This window comes from Drosophila arizonae, chromosome X (genome assembly GCF_054131065.1).
Source record: "Drosophila arizonae isolate 15081-1271.41 chromosome X, UAZ_ARI_1.0, whole genome shotgun sequence".
NCBI classification, from domain to species: Eukaryota; Metazoa; Arthropoda; class Insecta; order Diptera; family Drosophilidae; genus Drosophila; species Drosophila arizonae.
The window spans coordinates 12,897,686-12,922,429 of record NC_142927.1 but is presented as its reverse complement, the minus strand read 5'-3'; the positions used below and the strand labels follow the sequence as shown (position 1 = coordinate 12,922,429).

At 42.9% G+C, this 24,744-nt stretch overlaps 1 protein-coding gene across 11 annotated transcripts in view; it reads left to right on the top strand.

Annotated features, from left to right (window-relative positions):
- rg (A kinase anchor protein rugose) overlaps window positions 1–24,744 on the top strand; it is a 119,511-nt gene that overhangs the window by 29,132 nt on the left and 65,635 nt on the right. For all 11 annotated transcript variants that reach the window (XM_089474854.1, XM_089474860.1, XM_089474858.1 and 8 more), the window contains exon 2: window positions 19,127–19,231. In XM_089474854.1, the coding sequence (XP_089330980.1) occupies window positions 19,127–19,231 (105 nt within the window). The remainder of the gene's footprint in view (window positions 1–19,126; window positions 19,232–24,744) is intronic.

The window sequence follows — 24,744 nt, the reverse complement described above, 5'->3', positions numbered from 1 at the left end:
CAAAGCAATTTGGCAAACTATGCGCAACTAAGCAACACAGACAAAGACAGCGAAAGGCCAATGTGTGCGAGAGAGAGAGAGAGCGAGTGAGAGAGAGAGAGAGCTAGTGAGAGAGAGGGGAATGTGAGTTTGGTTGAAGCGTAAATTGAAAGGACGATTGAGTGCTAAAGAGAACTGGCTGCCCGACGAGTTAGTAAGAAAGTTATGCCAATTCATTAATTAGCCAACACACACACATGCAGACACACACACACATGCACGCACACATCGCAGCTGTGACAGCAGTGTATATACATCTATGTAACTTGATATCGTCTGCTTACTTAATAAAAGGCAAACTTCTTGTTGCTCTTGTTGTTGTTGTTGCTGTTGTTGTTGCTGTTGTTGTTGTTGCTGTTGTTGTTGTTGCTGTTGTTGTTATTGTTGCTCTGTTTGTATTTTGACAGGCATATTCCATATTCAATGCGCGTGTGCCTTGTCACACCCCATCCCACACCGTGTCCACCCGCCCCGCCCCGGCCCGCTCCGCCCGACTCACGGTCGCATCCCTTTTGCGTTCATTTATTTCATTAGTGTGCGTGTGCGTGTGCGTAAAGTTTTTGCCAGCAAATATGGCAAACAATTTCACAAAGTGGCCAAAGCCAAAACTTTCGTCATCGGCATCGTCCACCGCCGTTCATCTGCAATTGCCATAGCCTTGGCTAATCGCTGACTTTCGCCCAGCTGCAGCCAATGACCACTCCCCCCGACCCCCGACTCCCGCCCCCTCTCCCTCCCTCCCACGGCTTTTGCAACATAAATTTAGCAAAATACATATATGGCATTATATTCCAGCTGCACGTTTTAGCCACCTAATTAGCCAACACACACACACACACACATAGGCACTTCTATTGATTTGCTTGCTTTCCTCTAGAAGCAAAGTTTGTTTTCTGCTTTAATTTACCAGAATATTCGACTCGAGTTTTGAGACTCAGCTTGACTAGCTAATTAACATATCGATAATAATCGATAAATGTGACATCCGCTCTAAATAGTTTTCACATCTGTACACAAACTTCTTCATTCGCTTCTCCGCTCATTTGAGGGCATTTAATATTCGGCTTTCTCAACTGTTTCCCTGTTGGCTTTTGGCTTGCTCAAGGGACGATTTTGGTCTCGCTCTTAACTCGATTCACAAACACATTTCAACTGTGAAAATACGTTTTGCCTTTCAACGCATTCAATTAGTCAATTTGCTCTCTCTCTCTCTCGCACATTATCTCTCTCTCTCTCTCTCTCTCTCGCTCTGTGTGTGTGTGTATCTATACATTTAGTATATTTACTTTGTTTGCGCTTCAGTGAGTTGAATGCAAAAGGCATTCGCTGAGCTCATCTGAGCTCCTGCAATTAACTCGTGATATGGCCACGTTCCCAAGTGGAAATCTTCTGCCCGGCACGTCCCACTGCGTATCCCGTATCCCGTATCCCGTATTCCGCATCCTGTTGCCCGTATCCCGTATCCCGTATCCTGCGGCTACTGGGAATGTCATTAGCATTCATTCAGTTGATGATATGCGTTAGATCATTGAGTGTGGCATTTCGAAATTATAATACACAATCTATATGGAAATATACGGCATTAGATGGCCATAATGTCGCTTATTATGCAGATAAATATATATGTGTATGTATGTATGTATATACCAACATATTTATAGCTTGGTCAGCGGGTCAGCTAGCGATAGGGCCTATCAATACGATTGCTAAATTTGCAATGGAATTAGTCAACAACAAATAAAAACGCTAATGAATTATTAATACACGCCAATTTCGATATGTATGAGTCTATATAAATATATGCATATATATAGGTGCATTGAATCAACAATTGTCCAATGACAGCTTGAATTGATTTATGGCAAATTATTTTATTATGTATTTGGGAGTATTCTGGTTATAAATCGCAGGCCAAAGAATTCCTAGAAATAGTTTTGAGGCTCTTCATAAGCAGCCATAGGAGCAATAATGTATTGCATAAGATTGAGTATATAGTATACTGTATACTGTATATATAGAGTAATCGATCACGTTATATGTAGTAATCGATGACTGTATAATAATCGATAGCCTTATGGTAGTTGAATTGAATTGAATTGATAAATTCATCAATAACTTAAATAACCTAAAAATCTCATAGAGTAGCAGCAATCGTAAATCATTCATTTGCTAGCTATCGATAAGTATATAAAAAAACGATAGCCGCATCAGCATTTGCAACTTTATAGTAATATTTAGCTTATGAGTAGCCGAACACGTAATTGATAGTTGTATACTCTCGATAAATCGATAGCAGCATGCTTTCGATAAATCGATAGCAGTATGTTTTCGATAAATCGATAGCAGTATGCTTTCGATAAATCGATAGCAGTATGCTTAACAGAGATCGATAAATGTGTGAGCTTGTGCTAACTTAAACGACAGCTGCATTGTAATCGATAGTTTTAAGGTACGCGAAGAGCATAGCCACATTTCTCTAGAGAAAGTCTCAAATACTTATAATTCCCAAATGGTTATTTCAAGCAGTTCTCAGGCGAGATTCGTGTCATTGCTTGACAAGTGCTGCCATATTTTTTAGCCAAAGCCGGGCAGCTATGCGCTATCAGTGCTGCCAGATCTGTGCAGGGCTTATATGTGATTGTGTGCGTGTGTGTGTGTGTGGCTGTGGGTGGGGGCTTTAACAACGTGCTGCGCTGTCCTTAAAGGCTTCGCTCGCAGTTGCCAGGCACTTAAGCGTGCGATAAGCGGACGCTGCCAACTGGCGTCTTGGAGTCCATGCGCTATCTGGCAACGCCATCGTTTCCGCTTTTATGCATTGGCTTCGCTGTTATCTAAAGCACACATCGCACACGGCTTGCATTTATCCAGGACACGCGTCCAAAGCACAAGAAGAAGAAGAAGAAGCAGCAGCAGCAGAAGCGAGTGAAGAAAACTTTCTGATGCCTTTTTGGGGTTTTCTTTTTGTGATTTTGCTTTTCTTTTCTTTTCTTTTCTGTTCTTTTTATTTTTATTTTTTCTCCTTTTGGTCTGTTGTCGCTGGCTTTTCATTAAAATTGTGCGCGCCTATCTGGCCAGCCAGATCTTTTGACTAGGCGACTAGTTCAACTCGCTCTCGCTCTCTCGCTCACACATTCGCTGTGCTTTGACTTTTGTTACCTTTGTCTAAAGCGCAAAATTGTCGAGTTTTGCAAAAATTTTATTGCTGAAAGGTGCTAAAAATGCAAAAGTGCTGATGCTGATGCCAAGGATGCCAAGGATGTTAAGGATATGCAGGATGTTGAGTATGATGTTGCCTCGATAGTGCCATAGCTCCTTGCCGCTCTCGCTCTCTCTCTCTCTCTCACTCACTCTGTCTGTCTACCTGCTTCCGCTATTGCTGTCCTGCTCTCGCCTCTTGCTTTAATTATTTAAATTAAAAATTGCCACAAAACTTTGCGACTTCGTGGCCTGTGCTGAGTCGCTCGAGAGTCTGGCACTTGGCACAGTTTTCAATCTTTTGCCACATGCACTGCTGAGTAGGCTCGCTGGGCCAGAGCGGGTGTATTGGCTGGCGCCCTGCAGCTGAGTAGTCACTGAATGAGAGTGAGAGTCACAGCTTTGGTTTGAGAGACATCTGAGACAGCTCAAAAAAGTCTCGAGATTTATTTGTGATTTGGTTTCAGGCGCTCTTTAGGAGTCACAGTTTTGGTGGTCAGTCATAGTCACTGTTTTCCCTCACTCACTGTTTGTAAAGCTATACCTTTGGCCTGTCACAGATGGGAATAGGGAATAGTAGTTCAGGCAGTCACTGTTTGCAGTCACAGTGTTGGTAGGTCAGTCACAGTTGTGAACAGAGAGTAGCAGTTCAAGCAGTCACTGTTTTTGCAGTCACAGTGATGCTATGAACAGCTCAGATAGTCACTGTTTACAGCGTCACAGTGTTGGTTGGTCAGTCACAGCTAAGAACAGAGAGTAACAGTTCAAGCAGTCACTGTTTTTGCAGTCACACTGATGATAGCTCAGTCACAGTTGTGAACAAAGAATAGAGAAGCAGATAGTTACTGTCACAGTAGTTGCTGAGATGAAGAACGAGATAGAGAGAGAGAGAGAGAGAGAGAGAGAGAGAGAGAGAGAGAGAGAGAGAGAGAGAGAGCGCGCTTTGGCAGTGACTGTTTGAGAATTACGAGCTCATGAGTTCATTTCACAGTCACAGTTTCAGGGCCTCCATCAAAAAGGACAGAGCGAAGCAGCTTTGGCGGTCACTGTTTAAGAGTCACATTTATAGGTGAATGAAGCAGCTTCGACAGTCACAGTTTGAGAGGCACAGCGCAATCACATTTTTGAACATCGGCAGATCCATACACTTCTGCTCTTCTGCTCCTCACCCTCTTCTCTCTTCTTGTGGCTCAACTTAAGGCCACCCAGTTTCACAGGATCAGCTCTATAATCACAGTTTTAAAGGACATTTGGGAGAGAATTCAGCAGGAATTCACAGCTGCAGTCACATGAAGACACAATCTGAGAGAAAGTTGGCTAAGAGTGAGCCATGTTTTGAGCCAGCCATATAGAGTTGCATTATCCTGATAGGCAAAGAGTTTCCGCTGTGAGCTAAGCATCAATGCGAATTTGTGCAAATCTCAACTAGAGAATTTCAGTTGTAAACAGAGCATGTGGCAGTTGGTGCTGTTTGCTGTTTGCTGTTTATTTGCCAACTTCTTCTTACGCTTAGTTGCAGCGACAACAACTACAACAACAACAACAACAACAACAACAACAACAAACGACGCGTTTAATTAAGCAAAGTGGCTGGCCAAGTTGCTGTCAGCGCTTTGGTTTTTTGGCTTCGTGCACTGCTTTTGCTTTTGGCTAACAGGATCTGGCCACGTAGCTACTGAGAGTCGCCCACGCCCATGCCGACGCCCACGGCCACGTTCCTGCTTAACCCTTTGGATGCTCTGCATTTTTGCTAATTTTGTCTAATTTTGCTTAAGTGACGGCTTCAGGTCGTTGCCATTTATGAGGGCGTGCGCGCACATCAGCTCGAGTTAACAGCCAGACGGACAGACAGACAGACAGACAGATAGACAGGCAGACAGGCAGAGAAACTATCTATTCAGCATTACCTCTGTCTCTGTTCCACTTCCACTCTCACTGTCTCCCTCTCTTTCGTTTTAGCTGCTCTGCGGCTGGCATCAAATATTTAATTTCTTTGCCGCTGCCTTTTGTGTTAACTACTTTCTGACTTGTAGTTGCAATAAGAACAACAACAACAACTACAACAACTGCTGCTGCTGCTGCTGCCTGCAGCTGGCAGCAAGATTTGCCTGTCTGCGCTTGAAAGTATGCAACATTTTTGTTCCTTGAATGAATCAACTTCTGAATACGGCGTGCTTTCAACTCCTTCTAGCTGGAAATCTGAGCTCTTTGAATGTTTCTTGATTTTAAGTGTTGCTCTAAATAACTAAATCAACTATCAATATGAATCGAGTGAAGGGGAATCAAAGCATCACAATTTTGAAACCACATCACGTTGCTTTGATAACTCATATATATTCTTTCTACTAGGTTCCTTAGCAGAGTTCAATCTAATTTAGCTTAAGCTCAAGTTTTATCCTCTAAGATATTGTAATATACCTGTATGATATACCATCACTTAAGGTATATATATTCTAGTATATATTCTAGCTAATATAGATGCAATAGGTACTATAGAGGCTATAGCTACAATCGGTGCTGTAGATACTCTAGGTAAAATGAGCACTCAAGTGCTTCTGAAGCGGATCTCCACGAAAAGTCTTGTATTATTCCGTTGAACTATTGAATTATCTATGTACAGTCGAGTCTCGATAATTTGTACGCCGCTAAATCGAGAATCGCGATAAATTGGAAATAAATTCGATGCCCTTGAATGAAATTCGATCTCAATCATTCTTGATAATTTGAATTTCGGTGTAAATCGAAAAAGGTCAATTTCGAATGATTGGGATTCTACTGTATTCTACTTTTTCTGCCACAGCTTTAATAAATATTTCGAATTCATTTCTAATTAAATTGAGTTGCCTAGAAGGCAGCAGGATGTGTGAATATTTCATAGTGATCTGAAAACCAGAGACTTGCCAGCTCAATTATTGAGTCAATGAAAAATAAATGCGCATGCTGGGACATATATAGAGGAGCATTTGGGAATATCAATGTTAAGGATTGAGTTAAGTATACGAATAGATAATAATCTGTATCTGGAATAATTCAGTCTCAGGATAGCAAGTCCTTGCCATACTTAACAATCATTTGCGGACTGAACTGCGAGCTTGAATCGCTCCTTCTCTTACCCTAATCAAGTTAATCGCACATATGACGACTATCGATAGAAATGAACTTCTAGATGCTTCCTAGTTGCCCAGGATACAAAGCAGCTAGCTGTAACCCACTTGGGCCATGCGGTCGAATTGACTGCCATTGGGCAATGCCCAGCTAAGCCAAGGCAAGGCAAGGCAAGCCAAGCCAAGCGATGGTGTCAGCAATCGATAACAAATCAGCATTGGATCCTATGGAAATTGCCATTAAACCCAGCGAGCTGCGCTCAATTTGTTTGACGTCCGCGATGCGGCAGCTCATGTGAGGCGTCAGGGCGTTGCCTGTTTAATATCCTGTCGCTTAATGTCGCATTCGAGTTGGCCCTCTGCACCGGCTGGCTGTGCGGCAGTCGGGCATGTCTTGATTTATTGGCCAAGTGTAAGTTGCATCATTCGGGCATTTGCTTGCTGCACGCCCCTCGCCACTCCCCAGCCACAATTTTCATTACATTTATTATGGATCTATATATATATATATATATGTTATATATATGTTGGTATATATACATTTCTTATTTCTCTCACAGCAGCGAGCATTTTCTTAATTTCACTTCTCTCGCTCTCTCTCTCTCTCTCTCTCTCTCTCTCTTCGCCTCTCTCTGTGCGCTCTGGCAGCAGGTCGCCCTTTTGTAGCGATTGAAAGCGCAGTCAAGCAGTGCTATGACTTTCCACCCCTCAGCCCCGCCCTCAGCCTCCCGCCTCCTGCTGCAGTGGCTGTTGCAGTCCCCTGCCTCAGCTAGCGCTCAGCATGAATTGTGCACATTTGGAAATTGAACAGCAGCTTGAAATATGCGCGACAATATTGTTGTAATACCCTGTAATTGAGCAATAGAGAGTCGCTCGGCAGCAGTTGTCTGCGTTGGCGTCGATTCGTATACCCTTTTGTGCTCGATTATTAGTATTATTATTATTTTTTTTTTAAATAATGTTTATTAGAGCCATACGAGGTACCCCAATAGGTCCTAATTATTATTTGACTTCAGTTAACTTTGAACTGTTTCTAATAATATTTTCACTCAATTTTTATTTGACTTTATGAATCTTTTACTAATATATTCAAGCTTAACTCGTAATTGGCATTTCTCTGCAAATTTTCTATTGATTGCTGCCAAGTTAACTCAGTTTTCTTCTTCATTTATAGTTTCTCCTTTGTCATTCTTTATAGAACTCCAGTTAGCAGCCTTTTCTTCAGCTTTTATTGAATAGAAATGCCCAGATTTACTCACTCTATACATGTATACAGCCCTAGGCGCAGTTTTAACTGCTTTACAGGGTATCTGCCAGTGTCATATGCCCCGTTGGCCATGTGCTTGCTTTGCTGCGTCTTTTGGCTGCTGATATTGCCGCGTCAAGCGTCGGCAATCAAGCCAAGTGCAGACGCTAGTCATTCCTGCGGCACTCGTCTTTAGCCAGCCCCACCCACTGCCCCCCATACACACGCACACACACACACACACACGCCTCCGCCCCTGCGCAATTTTGTTATACGTTTTTAAATCATATTTAACGCTCAATTATTGGCGCTCAAAGCCGAGGCGCTTGGCAACAGACAATGGCAAACTAATGGCCGTCGCTTCTCAGAAATGGCAAATGTGCTCGACTAGGGGTTGACTAGGGGCAGAAGAAGAAGAAGAAGAAGAGGAGTGGGATGGGCTTGGGTAAGGGGAGCTGCACTTAATACTCGTAACTCGACGCATCAGTTTGGGAGCTGCGACGCTTTGTGTGCTCAAATGACAATTTGTAAAGCTTTCATTGAAGAAGGCGGCCTATAAAATGATGCCAAGGCACACACAAAGACAGAGAGCGAGAGAGAGAGAGAGAGAGAGAGAGAGAGAGAGAGAGCAGCCAGTGACAGGCACACACAAATGACAGCCACTTTTGCTGACAGTGGCTGGCAGCAGGGGGCAGGGGGCAGGGGGCAGGCACAACGTGGGAGTCCTGCTCGGGCTCAGTCAGTAATCAATCACTCAATCAATCAGCAAATAATGTGCATTGAAAATTTTTTAAGTGTCCATAATGTTTGCCCGCCTGCCAAACTGTAGCCAAAGCGGACGACTAAAGAGGGCCACGGGCTGATGGGAGTGGGGGAGTAGGCGAGGGAAGGGGAAGGGCGAGGCAAGCCGCACAGTCAATTTAGTCAAGGAGAAAATAATATTTGTCAGACTGCCTAAGTAATTGTGTTGCGTGTAGGCACTGAGAGTGTCAGAGCGATTGCTGCAGGCCTCTTATTGCCAAGTCATTGTCTGTGCCGCGAGAGGGAGTGAGAGAGGGAGAAGGAGCGAGAGAACGAGAGAGTGGGTGACTAGACAAATGTCTTAAAGTGAAACAACGAATCCGCATTCGTATCCAAGTCAATTATTTTATGCTGTCAGGATTATGGCAAGCTCTATAGAAAAGAGACAAAGTCTGAATGTGGCTAGAGACAGTGACAGAAAGTGAGGGAGAGAGAGAAAGAGGGAGAGAGAGAGAGAGATGAGCAGCTTGAGCACAAGTCAAATATATGAAAGCAAACATTGGCTCAATTAGAGTTTTGTCACTAAAGATAACTGTGACAGCTTGAAAGGGAGTTAAGTCTTAAGAATTTGTGACAAATCACAGGAGAAGAGTAGAGAGAAGGAGAGTGAGAGATAGAGAGCGAGCATATGGGCAGCTATCTGCATAAATAATTCAAGTTTGTGTCAATTTGCTCACTACTCAAATCAGAGATTCCCGTTGTCTCTCAGAACAAAACCATTCCTAGCCGTTTCTCTTGGTTCAGTGACCCTGCGGGAAAGGCCTCAATAGCCATCTCAGTCTCACATAGCCAGAGTGCGGTAATAGCTCTCTTTGTCTCACTCACTCTGCTTCCCTATATCAAGCAATGGGATGGAACGGTTAATATTCTTAGAGTCTAGGCACAGAAAAACTCAGCGAATGGTCACAGACAAATCAGCTACAATAAGTCCATTGCCTCAAGAGCAGCGCCCCTTAAATGAGCAGTGCTCCATGAGCTCATCAAACCCCATCAGAATCAACTCAGCTATGAACTCGGTCGATTCATAATGACCTGAGCAATATTTTATGGAATTGCTGAAGAATCCACATAATAAAAGCAATTAACTTGCAAACATTTAGCTAGACTGGCTCACTCAACTGCTCAGCTCTATTCACATTCATTCTCAATCTTAACACTCATATATGATATATCCAATTTGGGTCTGCCTTTGATTTCATGTGCCAGAGTGGGACAACTGCTTAGACACAGTTTTGCTATTGCAGGATTGTTAAGAATGGCTACGATCATGTCTAGCTATATACGTATGTAGTAATAGAGATATTGGCTAGGCAGGTTTTGCCTTAAGACAACTGCCCTTCAATTTAACCCATATTAATCAGTTAAGTAGATATATATCTAGATCACAGCTTTCAGCTAACAAACAGCAGTCGGATACTCCCGACTGTTGTAGTATCAAGTAGAATTTTTCAATATTTTTTTAGTATAATTATATTCTAAAGAACTAAAATAGAAATTCAATAAATTATTGAAATATTTGATTCATTAAACAATTATAGTATATACAGTGGAATCCGGCTATAACGAAATAAATAGTTTCTGCAACGTACTAAACGGCGGCCCTTTCACATAAGTTTGTATGGGGAGCAATGAAGACATTGAATTTTCGTCGCTATAACCGGATGGACGGGCACTATAATCGGAGTCGTTATACCCGGATTCCACTGTATGACTCGCCCTTAGTCGTTGACTTTAGGTCATTAATTTCCCAGTCTCAAATAATTTATTGAATTTCATTTTGATTTCAACTTCCTCCACTGCTTCTTGGCTCTTTATTTGCTTTCCCATTTCTTTTCTTTTCTTTCTTTTTTTTTTTTTTGCATTTGTCGAGCTCTCCAATGACCATGCACATTTGACAGGCCGCGCCAGCTGTCCAGCTGTGGCAGCATTGTGGGGGAGGGGGTGGAAAGGGGGAAGAGGGCAGGAGGGGTTCGCTCTTACATTTTGCTTAACGTGTTGCAAAACTTCGATGATTAACTTTTTCGATTAACTCAAAACTCAAAGCAGACAAAGCACACACACACCTACACACAGACACACATATGCAATGAAAAATAAACAAACAACGGCAAACAAACAACGGCTGCTGCTGCAAACGGAAAACTGAAAACTTTTTCATGGCGATAAACAATTTTCCAACGTCCGCCCTCTAGCCTAGCCACCTTGCCACGCCTACTTGCTGTTGTTCTCCCTCTCACTCCCTCTGGCCCCCTCCTACTATCCATTTTTATACTCATTCACAAAAGTGAATCAGTATATTGGTTTTGTGCAATGTCCGTCTTGCTGTCCGTCCGTCTGTCCGTCTGTCCGTCTGTCCGTCTGTCCGTCTGTCCGTCCGTCCGTCTGTCCGTCTGTCCGTATGAACGCAATCTATTTCGGCGCTATTGAAGCTAGAGACTTGAAATTTGGAACACATACTCGTGTATATCTCCGATTTATAAAGTGTTAAAATTTTCCCGATCCGCCCACTAGGGGCGTGGCAAATCGGAAAATGCATTTTCCGATATACCAGAAATTATGTTTGTTGAAGAGCTAGAAAGCTGAAACTTGGTATGTAGGTCCGCGTTGACCACCCAAGAGCACGAGCTATGGCGGATATATCTACGCCCATTGGGGGCGTGGCTAATCGGATAAAACTGTATCTCCTAAAGTTGTAAACCTAGAATGCTGAAATTTTGCACGTCAGCTAATGGTATGATTCTATAAAGTCTGAAGATAAATTATAAGTCTACGCCCGTTGGGGGCGTGGCAAATCTGACCTGAAGATATAGTGATTTTTAAAATTCTCCTATATTTTGGACACTATTGATGGCAGAGACAAATTTTGTATATATACTCGGACTGATCACCCAAGACCAAAAAGTTTTGTCGGATATATGTCCGCCCACAGGGGGCGTGGCCGCAAAAGTTTATATCTCCTAAAGTATAATAGCTAGAAGCTTCAAATTTGGATAGTTGAGTTACTGGTAGCCTCCTCTATCGATTCCCCAAAAATAATTTTTACGCCTCTTTAGGGGCGTGGCATATCGAAAAATACCCTGTAATTTTCACATTTTTTTAGGGTAAGCATTCAAACTTTGCAGTTAGGGTAACGTTATCTCTTTCTAAAAACTGACCAAAAATGAGGTGTCTACGCCCAGTTGGGGCGTGGCAAATCGGAAAAACCTGTATATTCTACAGTATTAGAACGAAACTTAACTACTAAATTGTTGATGGGATGTGAATGAGTATTCCGCAGTCGGTAACGCCCGACTGCAACGTTCTTACTTGTTTTATAGCATAAATTTATTTTAATGCTTATGCTTAACAATTTGGCGTGCAGCCACCCAAAAGGCCGCCCACGCAATCAGCTTTAGCTCTAGCTGCTGCTGCTGCTCCTGCTGCTCCTGCTGCTGTAAAAAACACACACACACACACAGCAGAAGAAGCGGAAAATAGAAGTAAGAAAGAAAAGTTTTGGAAAACCTCCTGTCGAGCAGCTGAAACTTTGCATATTGATGCTGGCCTTATCATGCAGCAATGCGCACTGAGATAAAATACGTGAAAGTAGATTAAAGGCGCAGCAGCTTCCATGGCCCCGCCTCCTGCTACACCCCTTCTCCTATGCCTGCCCCTGCTGCTGCTGCTGCTGCTGCTCCTGCTGCTGTTGCTGCTCCTGCTCTGGCTCCTGCTCTGGCTCCTGCTCCTCTTTTACCTTCAGCTGAGGCCGATTGTGAAAGAATCTCTGATTGATGTCTGTCAGTTATGTGTGGCAAAAGGAATCCTTTTATCATTTGCCTCAAAGTGGGCGTGGCGCATGCATGCTTGTCAATGTGTGAGCGAGTGTGTGTGTGTGTGTGCTGTAATTATGGGCCATGTTAAGCCAGCGGCAATTGTTTGTGATGATAAATGATGAGCAAAGCAGAACACGAAAAAAAAGAAGATAGAGAATAGAATAAAATGAGATGAAAGCGGCTGAGGGGGCGGCGTGGTCTGACCATGAAATTCATTAAGGCTCCCACACACACACACCCACACACCCCTACACGCACACACATACACATATTCAGCTGGCCCCTGACCCAATTGTGAATGCTGCCTAATGGCCAACGCAGGAGTCATCAATAATGCTGCCCACAACAATTGAGGGTTAGATCGCAGCCGCCTAATGAGGCCCCGCACAGACTTTAAAGATATGCACACGCACACATACACCCAGTTCTACTCCCTCAGAAAAAATAGAAAAAAAAAGCAAAACAAAAGTAATTTAGCGCAAAAATAAAAAGAGAAGAGAATAAACCAAAAGTATTCCAAATACGAGCAACTGCAACTGCGTAGAGCCGAAAAAAACTTTGAGCGCGTTCGGCAACTGTGGGAATTGCGAAAATTGTGGGAACCGTGGGAACTGCGCCTACTTGTAGAAGAGGCGCCTCTAGCCACTAGACCAATAAAAAAAGAAGGAAAAGGGAAATACCAAAAACAAAACGAAAAGTTTCCCAAGAAAACAAAATTTCCCCAACGAGCCATTTCCTCACGTGTGTGTGGGTGTGTGTGTGCGGGTGTGTGTGTTCAAGCAAGAAGAAGCTCAAGCAAAGGTAAAGAGCGCAAGCCAAACAGAAAAATGAAATCCAATAGGAAGATTCGCTCGAGAAAAATTAACGACTAAAGTACACTCTATGTATGAGATGATTGATATGATGTACATGATCGATCAATAAGCAAAGTAATCAATCATAGTCAATCGATCACTAAGTTGTGTGCGTGAGAAATTTCGATCTAGTTCATCAATCAATCAACTGATCAATCATGATCACAGTTGACCACTGATTAGTGATCAATCATTGTTACCTATTACTAAATACATATGTTGCCCAATTGCTTATATGTCTGATCAAGTCATGCAATCATACACCAATCAATATACCAATCAATCAGTCAATCAAAAGATCAATACAAAAGTCAATCTGTCGATCTATTGCAACTTAGCTATCAAATACTCTAATCAGTCCCCCCCACACCTGCAATCAATCAATAAGTAAGTAAACTGGTCAATCAATCGATCAATCACTCGGTCAAATCAATAAAAATCTATTGCTATTCAGAAATGAAGTTCATTATCAATCATTGATTGACTGATAATTGATATAGTTTTGCATACATCTCTGTCCATCAGCTGAAATGTGCTTGATCAATCACACAGATTGCCTTCACGATCTAAAGCTCTTAAAAATTGATTGACTAGTGCAATATACCCCACTTGTCTCAACTAACCACAGAGTATAAGAAGCCAAAGTAGAAAAAATTAAGTAAAGTGTTTGGGCAAGGAGCATTGCCATTAAGCGACTATGAAAGAAAAGCCACGAAAAAAAGCCGATGGGAAGCAGAAGTGGAAAAACAAAAAGGAAATAGGCAACAGAACAACAACTTTGGAAACGAACGTGCGAAATGGGCGTTGGGCGTAGGCAAAGGGTTTTCCGTGGGCTCAGCGTTTACTTTTCAAAAAACTGTTTTAAAAGCTTAACCACGAAAAAGAAGAACAAAAAATTTGCGAATATTCCCTAATGACGGCCTCAGCCGTAAAGAAATACCACAAAAGCCGAGGGAAAGTAGAGGAATAAAATAAAAATACGACGCTAGACAGAGCAAGCGATAGTATGTTATAGGAAAGACAGCAAATGAGAGCGATGGCGAGGCAGGGAGAGAGGGGGTGGCAAGCGAAGTCAGCGAAGGGCGTGAGTTTTAGAGGTTGCACATGAAAATGGGCAGAAAGGGAAAACATTCAGCAGACGAACCGACAGTGATAAAGCGTTGTGATAAAGCATCAGAGTGGCATTAGCATGCGGCAGACATCTCACATACGCAGCTCTAGTTGAGGCCCATGAAAAAAGCGCTCTAACCGGGTATGCACGACTTGCAGTTACCCGCAAAAAGACAAAGTAGCTAGGAGAAACCGGGAACTCGTCCACATTCTGTATTCCTTTTTATAGGGTATACATAATATATACAGAAAAGAAGAAAGAGAGAGAGAGGGTGGGAGTGAGTGAGAGAGGGGGAGCTCTGCTGGCAGCGAGAGAAAAGTTAGTTGATTGCCACAGGCAGCGTCAAAAGCAAAAGTAGAAAAAACAACAAAATTTTTGCATGGAATGCGATGGAAATTCGTGTATTTTCCTTGTGCATTTCCTTCGTTTATTTTCATTGCGTTCCCTCTGGAGAAAAGTTAATCACAACGATCAAAAACATCTGGGACTTGCAGCAAATCTTCAGATGAGTAATGTAAACTCTAAACTTGGCTGTGCAGTGTCTGCAGGGTAGAGTATTCATTAGTCGACTTTAGAAAGAGAGCGAGAGAGAGAGAGAGAGAGAGAGACAGAGAGGGGGTCTATGTATATTTAGTTTACAGTTTCTCTAGACTAAACTGAAACAGCCCAAAATACGCCCATATCGTAACACTAGACTACACGAAAACGGGCCGAGAGCAGCTCCCTTTATCGGATTTGCTTTGTCTAGCCTTCGTTTTCCGATTTTTCTCTCACTTGGCAATGGCTCTAAGCAGCTTCTAAATATCTGGCTTTTTGGCTATTGTTAGCTGCGGTTGCTTTTTTATTGTGGCAGGCTAGCCTCAATGCCACGCCCACTCACCCACACACACTCTCTTAGCCCTTTCACAATGGAAGCTAACGCAATTTAAGTCAACTTCGACACCTGCAAAGTGAAATTGAATTACAAAAATAAAATAAAATGAAAGTAAAGAAAAAAAAAAAAAACTTTAACAAAGGCAACAGCAATGAGGAAAGTCAAATACAAAGGCCAAGCACACAGAGGGCGCTCTACGGCTTTCACCCTCTCGCTTCTGCCCCTCACCCTCTCACCCTCTCTCCCTCTTTGTCGCTTACTCTTTTACGCTTTCTACTTGCTTTTGGCAGCGAGTGTTAAATGTAATTTTTACACCTTCACGCTAAATTTTCAGCGTGCAGCAACTCTAGCCTCGGCCCAGCTGCTATCAGACAGCCACCCACTGGCCAACCCAGCCACGCCCCCAGCCGCCCCTCTGCGCTTCCTTTTGACTCGCTTATACAAAATGCTTGAGAACTTTTAGTGCGTCTCAATGCGCATTTTAAATAAAATAGAAATTCAATTTACTTTAAATAAGCGACAGAAACACAGCAAAAGCAGCTCGACACATACTTGCACAGACACGCACATACACACACACACACACACACATACTTACGCAGCTTGAAAGCGGAACAAGTGCCAAGGGGCTGGGCATATCTGAGAGCGCTTCTGCCGCGACGAGGTGACAAGCAGCAGCGAAACGTCAGTGACAGCTTCTGCTTCTTACTTTTCTCCAGCACTCTCTCTCTCTCCCTCTTCGCTTAACTATATCTCCCAGCGAAAGAGACAAAAAAAAAAAAAGCAGAGCGAAAAAACTTTTTAAATGAACTCAAAATTGACTAAATGTGCTAGCCAAAGGTGCGTAGCGAGCAGAGACGGAGACAGAGATAGAGAGAGAGAGAGCGTGAGAGAGAAACAGTCAGTGTGAGTGCGATTCCACTGGGGAATTTCAGTTAAAGTCTCCGACATTGCTAAAAAGAGAAGCGAAAAGTAAAAAAAAAAAAAAAAAAAAATACTGGAATATAATTAAGCGGCGTTTAGAACGCTTGTAAAGAGCGCGAGAAGTTTGCCTAATTGTTTGCCCGCGCAAAGGCGAAAAGAAAAACTTTCCGCAAAAGTTTAATTTAAATCTGAATGAGAATTTCATCTCAATTTTTTTTCCGTTTTTTTTTTTATGATTTGTTGATTGTTTTGCTTCTTTTCGTTTTTTAAGAGACACTAAACGCCATTTGACGCTGCTGATGTCATTTATTTTTGACAAGACTTCGAAATAATTATCGCCATCCCGAGCAAGCAATTCACTTAAGTGCGTGCAGGAGCTCTGAAACTGAGCGAGTGACGAGGCTTTCAGCATGTGCATCTGTATAACAGTTAAATATCAGCTCTATTTGCAGGTGTCTAGCACCATTATAGACCCATTCATAGACAAGTAGCTAAAAATAAGCAGTATAACAGATATATAACAGTTGTATAACACTTATTTCTGTTATAGATTTATTTTAATATGGGACATGCTTATGATCTTGCTTAGAAAGAGTGTAAGCCATGTAATATTTGTATAACGATTGCGAAATAAGTGTATAACAGTTAGTTTGAAAGCTTACCTGAATGTAAGCTCTATTACACTTTAGTCAAAATAACTAATGCCTTACAAGAGTAATATAACAGCTGTATAACAGTTGTATAACAGTTTTATACCATTTGCATGGCAATTAGTAATCAAATCAATTATCACCCAACTGTTATATATTCTATACCACTATACTCAATATAACCCACACAGCAGTATTATCCCAGCCCAGGGTATTGTCTAGTCTATCAGATGAAACTGTGGTTGGCATTGTCGCGCAGCTTATCTAGCATTATAAGCAGCTGCCCAGCTGCGGCAGCTGTCGCTTTGATTTCATTTGGAGCCAGGTGATAAGATATCTTCATACCACAATAGGCAAGGCTGGGCGACTGAGCGTGGGAGGAATGGGAGACTAGGAGACTTGAGGCGGTGGCTGTGGGTCTGGGTGTGGGTGTGGGGGTGTGGGTCTGGCGGCACCACAGCAACCACTAGCCTGCGGTTGATGCTAAGATGGGGCAAGGCAAGCATAATTATAAAGCTGTTCATATCAAGCAGCTCAAGTGCAACTGGCTTAAGGGCTAGATTGAAGACGGCGACGGCGGCGACAAGAGGAGGAGATGCGGAGATGCCAGCTCACGGGTGTTGATAAAGGGATGAGACTGGCGCCCAGCTGGCAGACGCCAACTAAGCCCCAACCTATCTAACAGCAACAGTAACAGCAACAGCAAAGGCAACAAAAAAGAAGAGGAAAACAAAGTAAATAAATAAAGCGACCAACACAAAGCGTGGAGCCCAGGGACTTAACGGAGAGCGACTAGAGCGAGTCACTTGGAAGCAAGTCGAGTCTGCTTCTTCTTCAATCTTCATTCCTCTTCCATTTTTTTTTTTTTTTTTTTTTTGCGTCACCCAAATCAATTTATTGAATTTATTTGGTGATTTTATTAAAGCGCGCAAAAAGCATCAAATGAATTGACACGAAAAGCTCCACGGCTCAAAAGGGGGTGGGGGTGGGGGTGGGGGTGACTAAATTCGATTGCCGATTCAATTGGCTGTCAAAAAACATGTATATATATATATGTATATGTATAAATATATATGTATATCTATAAAGCTAGAATGAGGCTGGGGCCTATCGTAATTAAGTTAGAACCTTTCCACAATTTTACTACAGACTCTCTCTGCTGCTCTGCTCTGACCCAGCAGCCACCCAGCCTGGCCCGGCCCGGCTTGGCCCGTCCCACTCTGCTGGTGAAAGAAGCGCTGATTGCGTTTGCCGGAATCGTTCTCGGACACGCCCCTGCCCCAACCGCCCCCTGGCTAGCCAACATCTATACGTACTTAGCCAAAGCCTAACAACTTTCAGTGCTAAATGCCTGCAGGCATCTAAATTGTTACAGCCAGCATAATAAAGCCCTCCCTCCCTTCCTCCTCCCCCACCCCCTCCCAATCTCACACCTTTTGACCAACATTTGCAGGCTTATTTCATCTGTCCGAATTGTAAGTTCTTTAAGTTCTTTTAAAGTGAAATGTTATACAAATACGTAACGAATTCCTTGCTTTTGGCCAACTTCAATTAGAATGGGTCCACCCTAAAGTGAAATTTGAATCTCTACATCTACCTTGTGCAAAGGTTTTCTGCTTTACTTGATTTTCCATTAAAGTTAGTTAAAGTTGTAATAGTAGCTAAGCTGCTAAGCTTCAGTTGCTGTTATACCGTCAGAGTTTTTGCACATGATAATTTCGTATAACAGTTTGTTTTCAGCTATACTTTTAATTGTAATTCTTAAACCAAAAAAAAAAAAATAAATAAATAAAAAAATCGTTCTAACTAACTTGTCATAACCTAACTAAATGCCTGCAAGGGAAGAAAACTTGTATAACAGTTTGAATTTAAGCAGATGTTGATATACTATATTAGTAAGAGGAGCTACAACTTTGTTTAGCTTATTGAGAATTGTTTACCTTTACCATACGATTACAGGTTTATAGTATACCAGAGTATAGTATAACAATGTCTTAAAAAGCCTAGCGACAATGCCCAACTTCTCGAATGTTTTACATATAACAACGTTTGTATAACAGTTTCTCTTACTTTACACTTTGTGGCCCATTTAATATGAGATTATAATCGCGCTGAGCCTTACCACAACTTACTGTATATAAAACAGTTTTTAAATACTTTTGTATAACAGGTTTTTTTTGGTGGTTTTTTTTTTTTTTTTTTTTTTTTTTTATTGCTTATTATATATTATATATTTATATTATAAAAAAATATAAACATATGTTAGAGAAACCATTTATCAGCAATAACTTTTATACTTTTTTTTTTCGTATAACAGTTTTTGATTTCACTTTTAAGGTTAATTATCCGTGGAAACTTTACGAAATAATTTGTAACCACAATTAACTGAATATTGAATATCATAAATGTTAAAAAAAAAAATTAATAATTCAAAAATAATTGGATTTTTAATTGTCTAAAAAGTGAAACACTAATTAAATTCCCATTTTTTTGCTTTTGGTATATTTTTCATGTAGCTCGTCGGCGGTGAATTCGATATGGAATTGAATTTTGTGATACAGGATGCGCAGAATATAAAGCATATGCTGGAGCTGCTGGATCATTGTCCGCCCAATTTGCAGGTGAGTTGCGATAGCGAACATAAAAAGAAACTGGTGTGTGTGTGTGGGTGTGTGTGTGTGCGTGTGTGTGTGTGTGTGTGCTCATGTTGTATAACAACAAATAAAAATTTGATGCCATAAAATTCAATAAAAAATTGTGTTACTTTGCGTCATCAAAGCCAAATTAACCAGCTACATAAAAAAGGCGTTTGTAGCTGTATCTGTCTGGGTGTGTGTGCGTGTGTGTGTGTGTGTGTGTGTGTGGGGGCGGCTACAAATTGTGCGTAATGAAAGCGCAACATGAAATGCCTTTCAACTGTTTTTACTTTTGCCGCGTTGTCATTCGCCTCGTTGGCGACGCGACGCAATCTTGTTTTCTCTCTTCTGTTTTTTGATTTGCATATGTATGTCTGCCTGTGTGGGTGTCACTCTCTGTGTGTGTGTGTGTGCGTGTGTGTGTGTGCGCGCACATTAAACAATATTTTACACCTGACGCTGTGTGTTGCGCGACGGCGCCATCAAATTATTAGCATGAATGCTGGCAAAGGATATGACGCCCGACCACGTCCCCAACTGGTGTGCTGCTTCACTATGTGTGTGTGCGTGTGTGTGTGTGTGGGCTGGCAGGAAGTATGCTCCTCTCATGCGACATTCGCCCCAGCTTCAACTTTTGCCGCTGTGCAAGAGTAGACGCCGGAAGTTGAGTAACCGTGTCAGCAGCAGCAGCAGCAGGAGCAGGAGGAGCACCATCAGCAGGAGGAGGAGCAAGAGTCAGTCAGTCAGCCAGCCCGCTTTTAGGGGGCTAGCAGGCGCACCTCAGTCATCTCTGACAGTTTGTGGAGCCGACAAAAATCGCGCCAATGTTGTCGCTTAATGAGTTTGTTTCAAGTTTGCTCCAGCGCTGCGTGCATTCACCTCGCACACAGTTGCACAGAAAGAGAGAGAGAGAGAGAAAGAGAGAAGAGCTCAACTAAGAGATACCCTGTAATACCCAAGAGATACTCTACAATCTACAAATCTTCATATGCAACATTTAAGTCGAGTTTCGCATGGGAGACAAATTGATTGATGTAAAAAGTTTCAGATTTGACTTTGAGCTGAACTTTGGATGCCGACTTATATGACCGAAGCCACGTATATAGCATATAGAATATATTCAGTTAAGCTAGCCAAGAATTTATGTACTATTGAGTCAGTGTACGGAACCGGTTCGGGTGCTGAACCGTTTAAAGACTTTGAAATTGTTGCTGCGTGGAGAATTTCTTATTTATGTGCTATAAAAAGAGATAACAGGTGGCATTAGAGAGAGGGAGAGAGAGAGAGAGAGAGAGAGAGAGAGAGAGAGAAAGGTAAAGAAGGAGTGAAGGAGGAGAGGAAGAAAGGGAAGATGAGATGAGTGTGGGTAGATCAAGAGGGAGCAAGGGAGAAGTAGAGCGCGGCTGAGAGAGGGACTGAGAGCGGCTGAGAGGAACTGAGAACGACTGCTCGAGGGAGAGCGAGAGAGACAGAGACAGAGGGTAACGGTATTCTAAGCAAAGCTAACTTTGTTTTCTTCAGACTCTTGGCAATTGCTGCTGCTCGAAAGGCAAATTTTTGGCTCAGGTGTAGCTGTTGGTGTGGGTGCTACTTCTGCTGCTCCTGCTGCTCCTGCTACTTCTGCTGCTGCTGCTGGGTGGAGCCATTTAAAGCCACTTACATATGCGAGCCATTAAAATGCCGCTTGGTGAATTGCGTCCTCAGTGTGCGGCATGTGGGAATGCCATGTTTACACACAAACACACAGACACACATACATATGTGCGTGTGTGTTTGCGTGCCTGCGTGTGATACATGGTCCGCTGTTGTTTCACGGCGTGCGCAACGTCAACGGCATTCAACGTCAAATAGTTGCGGCTCGGCTGTGCCCCAACGAATTTATTTAGCTTTTTAAATTAATGAAAATTGTCACTGACAAATGTTGTGCGAGTGTGTGTGTGCGTGTGTTGTTGACTTATGTAAAACACGCATCAAATATGCATCATTGAAGTGCCAGCAGCAGCAGCAGCAAGAGCAGCAGGAGCAGCAGCAGTAGCACCAGGAGCAGCAGGAGCAGCAGGGGCAGGAGCAGCGTCATTTGAGGCGGCGCAGCTCAAAGAATTTGCCAGCATATTGGCTCTGCTCGCTTGCTCGCTCGGCCGCCCGCTCAATTTGGCATGCTAAGCAGGTGCCACGCCCCCAGGCTGCCAAGCCCCAGCATGTACCGTTACGTGGCAAGTGGAAATAAAAAGGAATTTACAGCCATTTTATTGCCTGGGGACAGCAACAGGGCGCAGTTAACGGGCCGCCGTTGCTCGCTACAATTTTGCATAGCTCGCAGATACACCTGTACACACACACAGGCACACACACACACATAACTGTACAACAATCATAGCTTGTGGAATACTTAAATGATTTATGTGCTTACCAGCACCGTCTCTGCGTCCGCCACTCAATTGATTCGGCACGTAACCGGGCCAAGTGCAAATAACTGTTTCAGTTACCAACCGACACCCTCTGCCCCCACTGCCCCCACTGCCCCTCTTGGCCCTTGTCGGTCCATTATGTATGCGGCCATTACATTTTATACTTGACAATAAATTTTCGGCGTGGCATTCGGCTCGAGCCGAGCGCAAATCAAAGCCACGTTATGGCCATATCCCAGCGCTGTTGCCTGACTTCTGCTCCAACGGGCTATAGCCGTTGCCATTGCAAATTCCCGTTGCCGTTACCGTTACCGTTCCGGTTCAGCTTTGGGTTCCGCTTCTGGCCGGCACTCGCTGCTCCGTGCAACCGCACGCTGGCAACGCCTTCGTCGCTACGGCCACGCCACGACCTCTGCCACTCGGTATGCTCAATAAAATTTTACAGCCTTTGCCTTTGCCAGCGCAGCAATTTGCGTAACTCTTCCTCTTCCTCAAGCCCCCTCCTATTACTAACAGTAGCTATCTCCCTCTCACACACACACTCTCTTCTCTCCCTGCCTCCCTCTCCCCCTCTGGCCGTCTGGTTGTCTGGTCAACTGGTTTCACCTTTCGTCAAAAAATCTACATTTTGTGTTTGCTTATTGCGCCACCTGCCGGCTGGTAGCGGCTTTGAATAACATTGTTAAGGCTCCATTCATGCGTGCCACGCCTTCTGTGTGCCCCGCCCTCTGAATTCAACTTGTTGGCAATTTGCTTTAAAGCAAATTTTCGCTTCCTTCTCTTCCTTTCTCTCTTTCTATCTATATCTATCTCTCTCTCTTTCTTTGTTTCTCTCTCCATCTTCGTTCAACACTTTTTTTTGTACTATTTATGCTACATAAATATCTTATTCAGCTCTTCCAGCACATTGCATTAACAGTTGCTTTTTATGCTAATGAGCTGTTAACTTTTTAACAGTCTCTCAATGTAGAACAGCTGTTGCTTTTCATTGATTAACATTTACTACGCTTTCGACTCGTTCGTAATGAGCAAGGAGCTATATTAGTCGAGTGTAATCATCTCATTCTGTCCATTTTGATTAATCCTAGAGACTTTATGTATGTGTTATATATACTACATACTACATCTATTTGGGGGCTTGGGCAACTGATCAAGGCTCATATAATATCTGATAACATTAATATTTTCCTCTGTTTCGTTGTGTTACTCTTAGGTCTTATTCAATTCATGTTCCCATAGCTAACCCTAAAGTTCTACTAATAAAAGATCTCCCTATCTCGCTCTCTATTTCTATTTCTCTCCTGCCTTCTCGCCCTTTTTCCCTTCTCTGTCATTTCATCTATTTCCCCATCTCGGTCCCTCTCTCTCTATTTTGTATGTGTCTCTCTCTCTCTCTGTCTATTTCTGTCTCTTTCTCTCTCTCTCTCTATCTCTCTTTCTGTTTATTTCTATCTCTCTCTCTCTCTCTCTCTCTCTCTCTATCTCTCTTTCTCTTTATTTCTATGTGTGTCTCTCTGTCTCTCTCTATTTCGATGTGCATCTCTGTCACTCCTTTAATTTTTAGCTCTTGTTAATAAACACTCATATTTGTAGCTCACTTGATGCAGCTCATATGGCATATGAAAGAGACAGAGACCGAGAGAGAGAGAGAGAGAGAGAGAGAGAGAGAGAGAGAGAGAGAGAGAGAGAGAGAGATAGGACATTGTGGCATTGACTTTGTCAAGGAATTAACTTGTGTCTACACAAGGCCTCCGAGTGTGGGCAGCACCATCGGCAGGGGCGTGGCAAAGCTGAATGAAAAGAGAGGAAAAACAAAAAAGTTTTGCCGTCGCAGCATTCAGCGGCGACGACTAAGCTGCAGCTTAGCGGCGTGTTAAAACCAGATAAAAAGAAAAAAAAATGAATGGAAAATATAGAAGAGAGCGAATGGGGAAAAAGTGGCTAAGTGGGCCAACATTGGTGGGCGGTGGCAGCCGGTGGTTGGGTGGTGCGGCTGTAATTATTCGAGAGCAACAAAATGACGATGGATATTTGCAGAGAGCGCAGATCTGATGAATGGGGCAACAGTTGCCCACAGCTCCGCCGCCCTGGCCCTTGCCCCCGCCTGCTCCTCCTCCGCCTCCTCCTGATGAACAAACAGCGGCAGCACACAAAAGCCCAGCGGCAACACATTACAATTTATTCATGAATTGAATTTGTATTCGTTGCAGATATTTCTATAAGTTCGCCATTTGCTCTGCCAGACAGCTGCCACGCCCAGCTAACACCACGCCCCTCCACATCCCCATAGCCATGTCATGCCCAATTTGATGGCAACTCTTCTGCCTCTTTTCCATCATTTAGCCAAGTGTTTGGCATGCACAGTATTTTATTTGGTATTTAAATACCATTTGCATGTTGCAACCGAAGAAAAGGCAAATCGATAGATAAACAGTTATAAACATGTATATTTCACAAAATATATGTAAATATATAGAGATAGTCAAGTTTAGTTCGAGCTTCTTTCTCTTTGCCCTAAGATACTACTCTCTCTTCCACTATCTCTCTCTCTCTCTCTCTCTCTCTCTCATTCTCGTTCTCTCTCTCTCTGTCGTTCTCTTTCTCTCTCTCTCTCTCTCTCTCACTGTCTCTTCAATCAGTTGCCAAAAAACACATAAAATTTCCACTGTGCAGACAGCAGATTCTTCTTCTACTTCTTCTTCTCCTTCTTCTTCATCGTCTTCTGCTGATTTTTTCTATCAATCGAAGCTGGAAAAAGGCCAAAACGAAAGATACAGAAAAGCGAGCGCTGTTCATTAAATATGAATGATTGTCGTTCGGGGTGCCAATCGAACTGAGTTCCATGCAAACAGAGTTGCCACACACACACACACACACATACACATACATGCAGAGAGAGTCACACATTTTAGACCTAATATTAGCCAATTGTGTTTGCATTTTTTTTTTTTTTTTTTTTTTTTTTGTGGAGCGCCTTTTGATGTTGCCTTGGCCGGACTTTCATATAGCCGAGTTTGTCAGCATCACGTATACACACACACACATGCATACACAGGGTGTTCCCTTTGCTTCATCCGGCTGTTGGCTGTG